Genomic DNA, 17,563 nt, shown 5'->3' on the forward strand with positions numbered 1-17,563 from the left:
TATAACAGGAGAGACATGTCCTATATAACAGGAGAGACATGTCCTATATAAAAGGAGAGACATGTCCTATATAACAGGAGAGACATGTCCTATATAACAGGAGAGACATGTCCTATATAAAAGGAGAGACATGTCCTATATAACAGGAGAGACATGTCCTATATAACAGGAGAGACATGTCCTATATAACAGGAGAGACATGTCCTATATAACAGGAGAGACATGTCCTATATAACAGGAGAGACATGTCCTATATAAAAGGAGAGACATGTCCTATATAACAGGAGAGACATGTCCTATATAATAAATGTAAAATAAACATATTAAGAGACGTGCTGCTGTGTTGTCTCCTTACCGACGGCAAATGCTTCAGTTTTATATTTTTACTGATTTTATTACCGGTATTATTATAATTCCTGTGAATCAAACACCTCCCAAAATAATAATAATATTTGCTTGCAATACAGTTGATCAACCACTAGAAGTTGTACGTACACATTGGTCTGGGATTGAGTGTAGATATGCACACCTTCCCGTAAAATACAGAGATCGGAAACTCTCGCTCCCTTGCTCTCTCTCTCTCTCTCTCTCTCTCTCTCTCTCTCTCTCTCTCTCTCTCTCTCAGGACTGAGACACCTGGCTGTACTGTGTTTCACCTGTTAGATAGATAGATAGAGGAGCAGGAAGAGAGGAACAGAGCAGGAAGGAGAGGAAATGGAGGTAACAGGACAGTGTCCAGATATTTCCCTATGCAACCTCTCGCTAGCTTGTTAGCATAACAAATCACTAGCTGGACATCTTACGACTTCGAGTCAGTGGTGGAAAAAGTACCCAATTGTCAAACTTGAGTAAAAGTACAGATACCTTAATAGAAAATGACTAGAGTAAAAGTACAGATACCTTAATAGAAAATGACTTGAGTAAAAGTACAGATACCTTAATAGAAAATGACTAGAGTAAAAGTACAGATACCTTAATAGAAAATGACTAGAGTAAAAGTACAGATACCTTAATAGAAAATGACTAGAGTAAAAGTACAGATACCTTAATAGAAAATGACTAGAGTAAAAGTACAGATACCTTAATAGAAAATGACTAGAGTAGAAGTGAAAGTCCCGCAGTAAAATACTGGTAGTTTTTCTGCTGGTAGCCTGGAGATCCTGTAGTTGAATGACACGTTTCTCAGCTGGTGAAATCAAATGCAGACATTGTACCGGATGCTATTCATGATCAAATATATGTTTGTTGACACGTTAATCCAATACAAATTTAAATGCATTACTTTGATGCATCTACAAATGATTTCCATTTGATTTGATTGATTTTATTTAAATGCCAGGTCATGGTGCAGTAGATGGCGTTGACCTTTAATGTCCAGTAGATGGCGATATTGACCTGATATGAGAAGCTGTCACCCTCAGCAGGTCAGTGTCAATTCAACATTGTAACCAGGATCCAGGATTTCATTTGAATAAAACAGAGAGAGAGAGAACTTGGAGACCGCTGACAGTGTCTGAGGTTACATGACTGTTTGTGTCCAGCAGCCACCCGCACGTCAAAATATGTTAACGCAGTAATAAACAAGCAGATATGCAGTGGACAGTTAAGGTACAAATCTGTCGTTCTCCCCCTGAACCAGGCAGTTAACCCACTGTTCCCCTGAACCAGGCAGTTAACCCACTGTTCCTCTGAACAAGGCAGTTAACCCACTGTTCCCCTGAACAAGGCAGTTAACCCACTGTTCCCCTGAACAAGACAGTTAACCCACTGTTCCCCTGAACAAGGCAGTTTACCCACTGTTCCCCTGAACAAGGCAGTTAACCCACTGTTCCCCTGAACAAGGCAGTTAACCCACTGTTCCACTGAGCAAGGCAGTTAACCCACTGTTCCCCTGAACAAGACAGTTTACCCACTGTTCCCCTGAACAAGGCAGTTTACCCACTGTTCCCCTGAACAAGACAGTTAACCCACTGGTCCCCTCATTGAAAATAAGAATTAGTTCTTAACTGACTTGCCTAGTTAAATAAAGAGCAGCTCATTTTTAGCCACATTCATTTACTTATATTTCCCGAAAATAGCATCTGAGAATAGCTGACTTTGTTCTAGCTTAGCCTAGTCTATTTACAGTGGGGTTGGTCCTGAAACTCATTGACAGATAACATAAAGATAGAGTATAAAAAATACTATTCAAACAGAAATACTACATTTGAAGTTATCACATTCCACAGTGAGTTTGTCAACATGTTATGTAGAGATTAGAAAGGGATAGCAACCATCTTCATATGAATGTGTTGAAACTTCTGGGAGGGGGACCGTAGACTAGAGAGAGCAGAGAATTGACCGTGGATCTGGGAGGGGGACTGTAGACTAGAGAGAGCAGAGAGTTGACAGTGGATCTGGGAGGGGGACTGTAGACTAGAGAGAGCAGAGAGTTGACCGTGGATCTGGGAGGGGGACTGTAGACTAGAGAGAGCAGAGAGTTGACAGTGGATCTGGGAGGGGGACTGTAGACTAGAGAGAGCAGAGAGTTGACCGTGGATCTGGGAGGGGGACTGTAGACTAGAGAGAGCAGAGAGTTGACCGTGGATCTGGGAGGGGGACTGTAGACTAGAGAGAGCAGAGAGTTGACCGTGGATCTGGGAGGGGGACCGTAGACACTAGAGAGAGCAGAGAGTTGACCGTGGATCTGGGAGGGGGACCGTAGACTAGAGAGAGCAGAGAGTTGACCGTGCATCTGGGAGGGGGACCGTAGACTAGAGAGAGCAGAGTGTTGAACGTGGATCTGGGAGGGGGGCCGTAGACTAGAGAGAGCATAGAGTTGACCGTGGATCTGGGAGGGGGACCGTAGACTAGAGAGAGCAGAGAGTTGACCGTGGATCTGGGAGGGGGACCGTAGACTAGAGAGAGCAGAGAGTTGACCGTGGATCTGGGAGGGGGACCGTAGACTAGAGAGAGCAGAGAGTTGACCGTGGATCTGGGAGGGGGACCGTAGACTAGAGAGAGCAGAGAGTTGACCGTGGATCTGGGAGGGGGACCGTAGACTAGAGAGAGCAGAGAGTTGACCGTGGATCTGGGAGGGGGACCGTAGACTAGAGAGAGCAGAGAGTTGACCATGGATCTGGGAGGGGGACCGTAGACACTAGAGAGAGCAGAGAGTTGACAGTGGATCTGGGAGGGCTGAAACCTGACTGCGTTCAGCTGTAATTGCTCCACTTGTAGACTCTAGAGAGCAGAGAGTTGACCGTGGATCTGGGAGGGGGACTGTAGACTAGAGATAGCAGAGAGTTGACAGTGGATCTGGGAGGGGGACTGTAGACTAGAGAGAGCAGAGAGTTGACAGTGGATCTGGGAGGGGGACTGTAGACTAGAGAGAGCAGAGAGTTGACAGTGGATCTGGGAGGGGGACTGTAGACTAGAGAGAGCAGAGAGTTGACAGTGGATCTGGGAGGGGGACTGTAGACTAGAGAGAGCAGAGAGTTGACCGTGGATCTGGAAGGGCTGAAACCTGACTGCGTTCAGCTGTAACCTGTAGACCTCTCACCAGAATAATCGTTTTTTGATCTCGATAAGTCACCAACTCACACATGTAACATTACTGGATCAAACACAACTCAGCAAATGATATCTTGCTAGAGGACAAAGTTGCCACATGCTAAACACTGGCCAGATATTACTATCTACATATTATGTAAATTATGCAACGTAACTGACTGCCCATTGGGCACAGACGTTAATTCGTCGTCTATTCCACGTTGGTTCAACCCAGATATTACTATCTACATATTATGTAAATTATGCAACGTAACTGACTGCCCATTGGGCACAGACGTTAATTCATCGTCTATTCCACGTTGGTTCAACACAGTGTGTTGGGTAATTACATTTTGCGATGCATTTTTGAAAAGGATCTGTATTATAATATAGTATATGTTAATTTAGGAAACAGGAAAGAATCTCTTTCTCTGGAGATTGTTAGGTCTGTCGCTAGGCGACCTGTCATTCCATAAAAACAATCCAAAGGTAACAACATTTATCTGGATAACAAGACAACAAGCAGTGATTGGCTCACTGTCACAGCATTGGTCAAGGAAGTAAAGCAGAGCTGCTGGGAACACACGCACACACACACGCACACACACACACGCACTGATACACACACACTGATACACACACAGAAACACACATGAGCACACACACACACACACACACACTAACACACACACAGAGGCGCACACACACACTAACACACACACAGAGGCGCACACACACACACAAGCGCACACACACACACACACACACACACACACACACACACGCACGCACACACACACACGCACTGATACACACACACTGATACACACACAGAAGCACACATGAGCACACACACACACACACTAACACACACACACAGAGGCGCACACACACACTAACACACACACAGAGGCGCACACACACACACGAGCGCACACACACACACACACACACACACACACACACACACGAGCGCACACACACAGAAGTGCACACAAGCACACACACACGAGCGCACACACACACGAGCGCACACACACACGAGCGCACACACACACACACACACACACACACACACACACACACACACACACACCTGTAATGTCTGTAGTGCCTGATCTTCAACCCCAATCCTACTCTGTGCTCCATAGTCTGTCGCTTGTGGACGATAAACCATGGTGTTAGTCTTAGCTGGTGTTTTGTATCTCCACCGTAGAATTATAATTAGTAATGTGTAGTTGACCACAGCTGGTTTAGTAACGTTCTTTAGATCAGGGTCTCCTCAACTGGAGGCCCGCAAACGCCTTTATTTAGATATTTATATCTCCCATTGTTTTCTGAGCAAGTTGTTTTCTGAGCAAGTTGTTTTCTGAGCAAGTTGTTTTCTGAGCAAGTTGTTTTCTGAGCAAGTTGTTTTCTGAGCAAATTGTTTTTTCATTGTTGGACATAAAAGAGTGTAAAAACATCAGGGGATCAGCTCCAAGTGATTTTAATTTCAGAAAATGTTGTTCCCGTGTTTTCACATAGTAGAGACGTGTGATCGGATACCAAACGTTAACAAGGTTTGAAAATGATCTGTTTGGTGGTCAAATTGCAATCTGCTAATTATTTGTAATTATGTTCTCCCCCCACCCCACCCTCCTCCCTGTGACCATCCGCTCTAGTTGATGATCCCTGCTGTTTGTCAAAATGTTTTGGGGTCAAAAGTATTGCACTGTCAGGAATAGACATTTGGGATGTGGAGTCAGACAGACAGATGTAATTTGACTGTTACTGTTGCACAATAAGACCTGCACCTTTACAATGCAGTTAAAGTAGAGGGTGTGTGTGTGTGTGTGTGCACACACCTGGCCTTTCACCTCCTTACTGCTGGCAGCTCCACTAGATTTACCCTCTCTCTCTATCCTCCTCTCTCTATCTCTATCCTCCTCTCTCTCTCTCTCTATCCTCCTCTCTCTCTCTCTCTCTCTCTCTCGCTCTATCCTCCTCTCTCTCTATCCTCCTCTCTCCCTATCTCTATCCTCCTCTCTCTCTCTCTCTCTTTCTCTCTCACTCTCTCTCTCACTACTCTGTTTGCTTTCCTTTCCTCTCTGTCCCTCCCCCTCTCTCTATCCCCCCCTCTCTCTCTCTCTCTCTCTCACTACTCTGTTTGCTTTCCTTTCCTCTGTGTCTCTCCATATCGTATCTCTGTCTTCTCTACGAGTACACCTGTAAAGTAGCCCTGGGCTCAGAGCAACAGAACATGTGGTCCCGAGGTCAGTGAATAACCAGGGCAGGCTTCTCACAGTCGCTATGGATATAACCTTTCTATTGTGGATACGGTGTAACCGTGGATACGACAGCGGGTGTGTCTGGTTTGGTATTTAACAGACCTGCTATTCATAAACCTAAAATGTTTTAGTTTTTTTTACTTTACAGAGCAACGGAAGAAATACTCCAACTCCAATGTCATCATGCAGGAGACGTCTCAGTACCACGTGGAGGTAAAACTTCTTCTACTTCTTCTACTTACACTCGTAATGGTGGAGGGGGCATTCGTAATGGGGGGTGGGGGGGGGGGCTCTGTCCTAGAAGCTGAATGCTCCAACTCCAATGTCATCATGCACGAGACGTCTCAGTACCACGTGGAGGTAAAACTTAGTTCCTCTCTTCTACTTTGTGTCTCCGTGTTTATTTGACCGTAGAGAATCACAATGACGTCTGTCGGTCTTTCACTCGCAATGGGGGGGGGCACTCGTAATGGGGGGGGGGGGGGGGGGGGGCACTCGTAATGGGGGGGGGACTCTGTCCTAGAAGCTGAACTCCGGGTTGATTTATGTATCGCTAGTTTCCTTCTTTCCCTTGAATGCGTTTATAAATCCACTGAAATGAACTATAGTGTGTTGTCTCTCCCTTCCCCATAACACAAAGGTCGGTTGGGTTAATATTTGATGCCATTTAAGGGCACAGAGTTGTAATAAAGCAATCAGTCCAGTTACCTCACCGACCGCAACGTTTATCTAACGTGAGTAGAGCATGTGGGGTGATTCAGAGAGGGCATTTAAAGGGACAGTCCTTAATTCTCACGTTAGACCACTTGGTTTGCTTTAAAGTGGAAGGGTGAGGTTAAGGAAACCACTCTCAAACGAATAGCTGGAGCTATGGTTAAAGTACTTGACAGTCCCTGAGATCAGTGCTGGAAAGTACCCAGTTGTCATACTTGAGTAAAAGTATAGATACCTTAATAGAAAATAACTCAAATAAAAGTGAAAGTCCCCCAGTAAAATACGACTTCAGTAAAAGTCTAAAAGTATTTGGTTTGATATATACTTAAGTTGGAAAAGTAAATGTATAATTAATTTCAAATTCCTTAAATTAAGCAAACCAGACGGCACCATTTTCTTGTTTTTTTAAATTTATGGATAGCCAGGGGAACACTCCAACACTCAGACATCATTTACAGATAGCCAGGGGAACACTCCAACACTCAGACATCATTTACAGATAGCCATGGGAACACTCCAACACTGAGACATCATTTACAGATAGCCATGGGAACACTCCAACACTGAGACATCATTTACAGATAGCCAGGGGAACACTCCAACACTCAGACATCATTTACAGATAGCCAGGGGAACACTCCAACACTCAGACATAATTTACAGATAGCCAGGGGCACACTCCAACATTCAGACATCATTTACAGATAGCCAGGGGAACACTCCAACACTCAGACATCATTTACAGATAGCCATGGGCACACTCCAACACTCAGACATCATTTACAGATAGCCAGGGGAACACTCCAACACTCAGACATCATTTACAGATAGCCAGGGGCACACTCCAACATTCAGACATCATTTACAGATAGCCAGGGGCCCACTCCAACACTTAGACATCATTTACAGATAGCCAGGGGCCCACTCCAACACTTAGACATCATTTACAGATAGCCAGGGGCCCACTCCAACACTCAGACATCATTTACAGATAGCCATGGGCACACTCCAACACTCAGACATCATTTACAGATAGCCAGGGGAACACTCCAACACTCCAACACTCAGACATCATTTACAGATATGTAAACTGGCATTTGTCTTCACTGACATTTTCAACCTCTCCCTGACCTAGTCTGTAAAACCTAGATGTTTCAAGCAGACCACCGTAGTCACACCCAGACATCATTTACAGATAGCCAGGGGAACACTCCAACACTCAGACATCATTTACAGATAGCCAGGGGAACACTCCAACACTCAGACATCATTTACAGATAGCCAGGGGAACACTCCAACACTCCGACATCATTACAGATAGCCAGGGGAACACTCCAACACTCAGACATCATTACAGATAGCCAGGGGAACACTCCAACACTCAGACATCATTTACAGATAGCCAGGGGAACACTCCAACACTCATACATCATTTACAGATAGCCATGGACACACTCCAACACTCAGACATCATTTACAGATAGCCAGGGGAACACTCCAACACTCAGACATCATTACAGATAGCCAGGGGAACACTCCAACACTCAGACATCATTTACAGATAGCCATGGGAACACTCCAACACTCAGACATCATTTACAGATAGCCAGGGGAACACTCCAACACTCAGATATCATTTACAGATAGCCAGGGGAACACTCTAACACTCAGACATCATTTATAGACAGCCATGGGCACACTCCAACACTCAGACATCGTTTACAGATAGCCATGGGCACACACCAACACTCAGACATCATTTACAGATAGTCATGGGCACACTCCAACACTCAGACATCATTACAGATAGCCATGAGCACACTCCAACACTCAGACATAATTTACAGATAGCCAGGGGCCCACTCCAACACTCAGACATCATTTACAGAGAGCCAGGGGAACACTCCAACACTCAGACATCATTACAGATAGCCAGGGGAACACTCCAACACTCAGACATCATTTACAGATAGCCATGGGAACACTCCAACACTCAGACATCATTTACAGATAGCCAGGGGAACACTCCAACACTCAGATATCATTTACATATAGCCCGGGGAACACTCTAACACTCAGACATCATTTATAGACAGCCATGGGCACACTCCAACACTCAGACATCGTTTACAGATAGCCATGGGCACACACCAACACTCAGACATCATTTACAGATAGTCATGGGCACACTCCAACACTCAGACATCATTACAGATAGCCATGAGCACACTCCAACACTCAGACATAATTTACAGATAGCCAGGGGCCCACTCCAACACTCAGACATCATTTACAGATAGCCAAGGGAACACTCCAACACTCCAACACTCAGACATCATTTACAGATAGCCAGGGAAACACTCCAACACTCAGAAATAATTTACAGATAGCCAGGGGCACACTCCAACACTCAGACATCATTTACAGATAGCCAGGGGAACACTCCAACACTCCGACATCATTTACAGATAGCCAGGGGAACACTCCAACACTCCAACACTCAGACATCATTTACAGATAGCCAGGGGAACACTCCAACACTCAGAAATAATTTACAGATAGCCAGGGGCACACTCCAACACTCAGACATAATTTACAGATAGCCATGGGCACACACCAACACTCAGACATCATTTACAGATAGCCAGGGGAACACTCCAACACTCCGACATCATTTACAGATAGCCATGGGCACACTCCAACACTCAGACATCATTTACATATAGCCAGGGGCCCACTCCAACACTCAGACATAATTTACAGATAGCCATGGGCCCACTCCAACACTCAGACATCATTTACAGATAGCCAGGGGCCCACTCCAACACTCAGACATCATTTACAGATAGCCAGGGGAACACTCCAACACTCAGACATCATTTACAGATAGCCAGGGGCCCACTCCAACACTCAGACATCATTTACAGATAGCCAGGGGCACACTCCAACACTCAGACATCATTTACAGATAGCCAGGGGCCCACTCCAACACTCAGACATCATTTACAGATAGCCAGGGGCCCACTCCAACACTTAGACATCATTTACAGATAGCCAGGGGCCCACTCCAACACTCAGACATCATTTACAGATAGCCAGGGGCCCACTCCAACACTTAGACATCATTTACAGATAGCCAGGGGAACACTCCAACACTCAGATATCATTTACAGATAGCCAGGGGAACACTCTAACACTCAGACATCATTTATAGACAGCCATGGGCACACTCCAACACTCAGACATCGTTTACAGATAGCCATGGGCACACACCAACACTCAGACATCATTTACAGATAGTCATGGGCACACTCCAACACTCAGACATCATTACAGATAGCCATGAGCACACTCCAACACTCAGACATAATTTACAGATAGCCAGGGGCCCACTCCAACACTCAGACATCATTTACAGAGAGCCAGGGGAACACTCCAACACTCAGACATCATTACAGATAGCCAGGGGAACACTCCAACACTCAGACATCATTTACAGATAGCCATGGGAACACTCCAACACTCAGACATCATTTACAGATAGCCAGGGGAACACTCCAACACTCAGATATCATTTACATATAGCCCGGGGAACACTCTAACACTCAGACATCATTTATAGACAGCCATGGGCACACTCCAACACTCAGACATCGTTTACAGATAGCCATGGGCACACACCAACACTCAGACATCATTTACAGATAGTCATGGGCACACTCCAACACTCAGACATCATTACAGATAGCCATGAGCACACTCCAACACTCAGACATAATTTACAGATAGCCAGGGGCCCACTCCAACACTCAGACATCATTTACAGATAGCCAAGGGAACACTCCAACACTCCAACACTCAGACATCATTTACAGATAGCCAGGGAAACACTCCAACACTCAGAAATAATTTACAGATAGCCAGGGGCACACTCCAACACTCAGACATCATTTACAGATAGCCAGGGGAACACTCCAACACTCCGACATCATTTACAGATAGCCAGGGGAACACTCCAACACTCCAACACTCAGACATCATTTACAGATAGCCAGGGGAACACTCCAACACTCAGAAATAATTTACAGATAGCCAGGGGCACACTCCAACACTCAGACATAATTTACAGATAGCCATGGGCACACACCAACACTCAGACATCATTTACAGATAGCCAGGGGAACACTCCAACACTCCGACATCATTTACAGATAGCCATGGGCACACTCCAACACTCAGACATCATTTACATATAGCCAGGGGCCCACTCCAACACTCAGACATAATTTACAGATAGCCATGGGCCCACTCCAACACTCAGACATCATTTACAGATAGCCAGGGGCCCACTCCAACACTCAGACATCATTTACAGATAGCCAGGGGAACACTCCAACACTCAGACATCATTTACAGATAGCCAGGGGCCCACTCCAACACTCAGACATCATTTACAGATAGCCAGGGGCCCACTCCAACACTTAGACATCATTTACAGATAGCCAGGGGCCCACTCCAACACTCAGACATCATTTACAGATAGCCAGGGGCCCACTCCAACACTTAGACATCATTTACAGATAGCCAGAGGCCCACTCCAACACTCAGACATCATTTACAGATATGTAAACTGGCATTTGTCTTCACTGACATTTTCAACCTCTCCCTGACCTAGTCTGTAAAACCTAGATGTTTCAAGCAGACCACCGTAGTCCCTGTGACCATGGAAGCAAAGGTAACCTGCCTTAAATAGTTACCGCCCCGCAGCACTCACATCTGTAGCCATGACGTGCTTCGAAAGGCTGTTCATGACTCATATCATCCCGGAAAGACTAGACCCGACTCCAATTTGCATACCACTCCAACAGATCCCTTTAAACTGTTGTGCTGGTAGCAGTTGGTGTTTGAACTATGAACCACGTGTGTCCAGTCCACAGGTTGGATATGAACTTACTTAATATTATTACCTTCCTATTATCAGACTCCAGAGCAATCACAGATAACACACACACACACACACACACACACACACACACACACACACACACACACACACACACACAGCTGGAGTTTAATTCTAGGATAAACACACACCTCTCTCTCTACACACACACACATCTGGAGCTTACAGCTAGGATAAACACACACATCTCTCTCTACCCACACACACGCACATATAAACACACACATCTCTCTATACACACACACACACACGCATAAGCACACACATCTGGAGCTTACAGCTAGGATAAACACACACCTCTCGCTACACACACACACATCTCTCTCTACACACACACACACACACACACACACACATAAACACACACATCTCGACCTTACTGCTAGGATAAACACACACCTCTCGCTACACACACATCTGGAGCTTACTGCTAGGATAAACACACACCTCTCTCCCTGTCTCTCTACACACCTCTCTCTCTCTCTACACACCTCTCTCTCTCTCTCTACACACACCTCTCTCTCCCTGTCTCTCTACACACACCTCTCTCCCTGTCTCTCTACACACACCTCTCTCTCTCTCTCTCTACACACACCTCTCTCTCCCTGTCTCTCTACGCACACCTCTCTCTCCCTGTCTCTCTACACACACCTATCTCTCTCTACACACCTCTCTCTCTCTCTCTCTCTCTCTACACCTCTCTCTCTCTCTGTCTCTCTACACACACCTCTCTCTCTCAATTCAATTCAAGGGGCTTTATTGGCATGGGAAACATGTGTTAACATTGCCAAGGCAAGTGAGGTAGATAATATGCAAAAGTGAAATAAACAATAAAAATTAACACTAAACTCACATAGAGAACGTTCAAAATAATAAAGACATTACAAATGTCATATTATATATATATATATATATATATATACAGTGTAATAACAATGTGCAAATGGTTAAAGTACACAAGGGAAAATAAATAAGCATAAATATGGGTTGTATTTACAATGGTGTTTGTTCTTCACTGGTTGCCCTTTTCTCGTGGCAACAGGTCACAAATCTTGCTGCTGTGATGGCACACTGTGGAATTTCACCTAGTAGATATGGGAGTTTATCAAAATTGGATTTGTTTTCGAATTCTTTGTGTATCTGTGTAATCTGAGGGAGATATGTCTCTCTAATATGGTCATACATTGGGCAGGAGGTTAGGAAGTGCAGCTCAGTTTCCACCTCATTTTGTGGGCAGTGAGCACATAGCCTGTCTTCTCTTGAGAGCCATGTCTGCCTACGGCGGCATTTCTCAATAGCAAGGCTATGCTCACTGACTCTGTACATAGAAAAAGCTATTTAATTTTGGGTCATTCACAGTGGTCAGGTATTCTGCCGCTGTGTACTCTCTGTTTAGGGCCAAATAGCATTCTAGTTTGCTCTGTTTTTTTGTTAATTCTTTCCAATGTGTCTCTCTCTCTGTCTCTCTGTCTCTCTGTCACTCTGTCTCTCTGTCTCTCTCTGTCTCTCTGTCTCTCTCTGTCTCTCTCTCTCTGTCTCTCTCTGTCTCTCTCTGTCTCTCTCTGTCTCTCTCTCTCTCTCTCTCTCTCTCTCTGTCTCTCTCTCTCTGTCTCTCTCTCTCTCTCTGTGGTTGGATCTAATTTTGTTTGTGAACAGAGCCCCAGAACCAGCTCTCTCTGTGGTGAAATGTGCGGGTATTTCTTATTTTAGGTGGGTGTAGAATTTAACAGCTCTCTTCTGGAATTTTGTTAACTAGTGGGTATAGTCTTATTTCTGGTCTGCTTACATTGTTTGGGGGTTTGAGTTGTATAGTTTTTGCAGAATTCTGCATACAAAGTCTCAATTGGGTGTTTGTCCCACTTTGTGAATTCTTGGTTGGTGAACGGAGCCCAAACCTCACAACCATAGAGGGCAATGGGTTCTATAACTGATTTGGAGTATTTTTAGCCAGATCTTAATTGGGATGTCGAGTTTTATGTTCCTTTTGATATCGTAGAAGGCCCTTCTTGCCTCGTCTCTTAGGTCATTCACAGCTTTGTGGATGTTACCTGTTGGTTAGATCGAGGTAGGTATAGTTAGTTGCCATAGTTCTATAGTTTCCAGGGCAACGGTGTTTAGATGGAATTAGTATTTGTGGTAACTATGGTAACTGGACTTTTTTTTGGAACACCATTATTTACTGTCAGGGCCCAGGTCTCTCTTTCTCTCTCTCTCTATCTCTATCTCACATATATATATATATATATATATATATATATATATATATATATATATATATATATATATATATATATATATATATAATACTGTTGAAGTCGGATGTTTACATACACTTAGGTTGGAGTCATTTAAAACTCATTAAAACTCATTTTTCAAACACTCCATAAATTTCTTGTTAACAAACTATAGTTTTGGCAAGTCTGTTAGGACATCTACTTTGTGCGTGACACAAGTCATTTTTCCAACAACTGTTTACAGACAGATTATTTCACTTACGTATAATTCACTGTATCACAATTCCAGTGGGTCAGAAGTTTACATACACTAAGTTGACTGTGCCTTTAAACAGCTTGGAAAATTCCAGAAAATGATGCCATGGCTTTAGAAGCTTCTGAAAGGCTAATTGACATCATTTGAGTCAATTGGAGGTGTATATATTACCTGTGGATGTATTTCAAGGCCTACCTTCAAACTCAGTGCCTCTTTGCTTGACATCATGGGAAAATCAAAAGAAATCAGCCACGACTTCAAAACAAGAAATCTGGTTCTTGTTCATCCTTGGGAGCAATTTCCAAACACCTGAAGGTACCACGTTCATCTGTACAAACAATAGTATGCAAGTATAAACACCATGGGACCACACAGCCATCATACCGCTCAGAAAGGAGACGCGTTCTGTCTCATAGAGATGAACGCACTTTGGTGCAAAAAGTGCAAATCAATCCCAGAACAACAGCAAAGGACCTTGTGAAGATGCTGGAGGAAACGGGTACAAAAGTATCTATATCCACAGTAAAACGAGTCCTGTATCGATATAACCTGAAAGGCCTCTCAGCAAGGAAAAAGCCACTGTCCCAAAACAGCCATTAAAAAAGCCAGACTACGGTTTGGAACTGCACATGGGACAAAGATCGTACTTTTTGGAAGATAAAGGGGGAGGCTTGCAATCTGAAGAACACCATCCCAACCGTGAAGCACGGGGGTGAAAGCATCATTATGTGGTTGTGCTTTGCTGCAGGAGGGACTGGTGCACTTCACAAAATAGATGGCATCACGAGGAATGAAAATGATGTGGATATATTGAAGCAACATCTCAAGACATCAGTCAGGAAGTTGAAGCTTGGTCGCAAATGGGTCTTTCAAATGGACATTTACCCCAAGCATACTTCCAAAAATTGTGTCAAAATGGCTTAAGGACAACGAAGTCAAGGTATTGCAGTGGCCATCACAAAGCCCTGACCTCAATCCTATATACAATTTGTAAGAAGAACTGAAAAAGCTTGTGCAAGCAAGGAGGCCTACAAACCTGACTCAGTTACACCAGCTCTGTCAGGAGGAATGGGCCAAAATTCACCCTACTTATTGTGGGAAGCTTGTGGAAGGCTACCTGAAACATTTGACCCAAGTTAAACAATTTAAAGGCAATGCTACCAAATATAATTTGAGTGTATGTAAACTTCTGACACACTGGGAATGTGATGAAATAAATAAAAACTGAAATAAATAAATCTCTCTACTCTTATTCTGACATTCTGACATTTCACATTCTTAAAATAAAGTGTTGTGATAATGTCCTACGTTAAAACAGGGAATTTCTACTAAGGATTCAATTTTAGGAATTGTGAAAAACTGAGTTTAAATGTATTTGGCTAAACTTCCGACTTCAACTGTATGTATGTATATGTACAGTGCCTTGCGAAAGTATTCGGCCCCCTTGAACTTTGCGACCTTTTGCCACATTTCAGGCTTCAAACATAAAGATATAAAACTGTATTTTTTTGTGAAGAATCAACAACAAGTGGGACACAATCATGAAGTGGAACGACATTTATTGGATATTTCAAACTTTTTTAACAAATCAAAAACTGAAAAATTGGGCGTGCAATTGGGCGTGTTTTCTTCCAGAATGGTCCTGTATTTGGCTCCATCCATCTTCCCAACAATTTTAACCATCTTCCCTGTCCCTGCTGAAGAAAAGCAGGCCCAAACCATGATGCTGCCACCACCATGTTTGACAGTGGGGATGGTGTGTTCAGGGTGATGAGCTGTGTTGCTTTTACGCCAAACATAACGTTTTGCATTGTTGCCAAAAAGTTCCAAAAAGTTCAATTTTGGTTTCATCTGACCAGAGCACCTTCTTCCACATGTTTGGTGTGTCTCCCAGGAGGCTTGTGGCAAACTTTAAACAACACTTTTTATGGATATCTTTAAGAAATGGCTTTCTTCTTGCCACTCTTCCATAAAGGCCAGATTTGTGCAATATACGACTGATTGTTGTCCTATGGACAGAGTCTCCCACCTCAGCTGTAGATCTCTGCAGTTCATCCAGAGTGATCATGGGCCTCTTGGCTGCATCTCTGATCAGTCTTCTCCTTGTATGATCTGAAAGTTTAGAGGGACGGCCAGGTCTTGATAGATTTGCAGTGGTCTGATACTCCTTCCATTTCAATATTATCGCTTGCACAGTGCTCCTTGGGATGTTTAAAGCTTGGGAAATCTTTTTGTATCCAAATCTGGCTTTAAACTTCTTCACAACAGTATCTCGGACCTGCCTGGTGTGTTCCTTGTTCTTCATGATGCTCTCTGCGCTTTTAACGGACCTCTGAGACTATCACAGTGCGGGTGCATTCATACGGAGACTTGATTACACACAGGTGGATTTGTATTTATCATCATTAGTCATTTAGGTCAACATTGGATCATTCAGTAATCCTCACTGAACTTCTGGAGAGAGTTTGCTGCACTGAAAGTAAAGGGGCTGAATAATTTTGCACGCCCAATTTTTCAGTTTTTGAAATGTTAAAAAAGTTTGAAATATCCAATAAATGTCGTTCCACTTCATGATTGTGTCCCACTTGTTGTTGATTCTTCACAAAAAAATACAGTTTTATATCTTTATGTTTGAAGCCTGAAATGTGGCAAAAGGTCGCAAAGTTCAAGGTGGCCGAATACTTTCGCAAGGCACTGTATATACTGATATATGTATACTCACATATATACTGAGCAAAAATCTAAATCAACATGCAACATTTTCAAAGATTTTACTGAGTTACAGTTCATATAGGCTCTGAGCTATGAATGTGTTTATCTACCCCCCCCCCCCCCACCCCAGAGCACCTGTCCACCTTCATGATGGACAAGACCAGTCCTCTTCCTGTTTGTTATCTAACCCTCTCCCCCCCCCCCCCCCTTACAGCACCTGTCCACCTTCATGATGGACAAGACAGAGTCCATTGCCACAGTGGACGATGCCATTAAGAAGCTGGTGCTGCTGGACTCTAAAGAGAAGATCTGGACCCAGGAGATGCTGCTTCAGGTCAGCGACAAGGCTGTACGGCTACTGGATGTTGATACACAGGTAAGCCTTACACACACGCATACGCACACGCACAGACACACACGCACACGCACAAACACACGGTAAGACTTGCACAGACACACACACACACATGGTAAGACTTGCACACACACACACACATGGTAAGACTTGCACACACACACACACACACACACACACACACACACACACACACACACACACACACACACACACACACACACACACACACACATGGTAAGACTTGCACACACACACACACACATGGTAAGACTTGCACACACACACACACACACACACACACACACACACACACACACACACACACACACACACACACACACACACACTTGCACACACACACACACACACACACACACACACACACACACACACACACGGGTAAGACTGTGAAGCAAGCGTGAGGGATATGCACATTCCTAATGTAGGAAAACAGTTGCTGGGCAACAACATATCCTGTAGGTGAAGAACTTTGGAATTTCCATTCCATTTACACACTGGAACGAG

At 44.1% G+C, this 17,563-nt stretch overlaps 1 protein-coding gene across 4 annotated transcripts in view; it reads left to right on the forward strand.

Annotated features, from left to right (window-relative positions):
* LOC139406303 (EPS8 signaling adaptor L2) overlaps positions 1-17,563 on the forward strand; it is a 124,739-nt gene that overhangs the window by 49,836 nt on the left and 57,340 nt on the right. For 2 of the 4 annotated variants that reach the window (XM_071148775.1, XM_071148774.1), the window contains 2 exons: positions 5,950-6,014; positions 16,895-17,056. In XM_071148775.1, coding sequence (XP_071004876.1) covers positions 5,950-6,014; positions 16,895-17,056 — 227 coding nt within the window. Of the gene's footprint in view, positions 1-5,691; positions 5,787-5,949; positions 6,015-6,110; positions 6,162-16,894; positions 17,057-17,563 lie in introns of those variants that run through there. The other 2 variants (XM_071148777.1, XM_071148778.1) reach the window with 2 other exon arrangements.

The sequence above is a fragment of the Oncorhynchus clarkii genome, chromosome 4 (genome assembly GCF_045791955.1).
Source record: "Oncorhynchus clarkii lewisi isolate Uvic-CL-2024 chromosome 4, UVic_Ocla_1.0, whole genome shotgun sequence".
Taxonomy (NCBI): domain Eukaryota; kingdom Metazoa; phylum Chordata; class Actinopteri; order Salmoniformes; family Salmonidae; genus Oncorhynchus; species Oncorhynchus clarkii.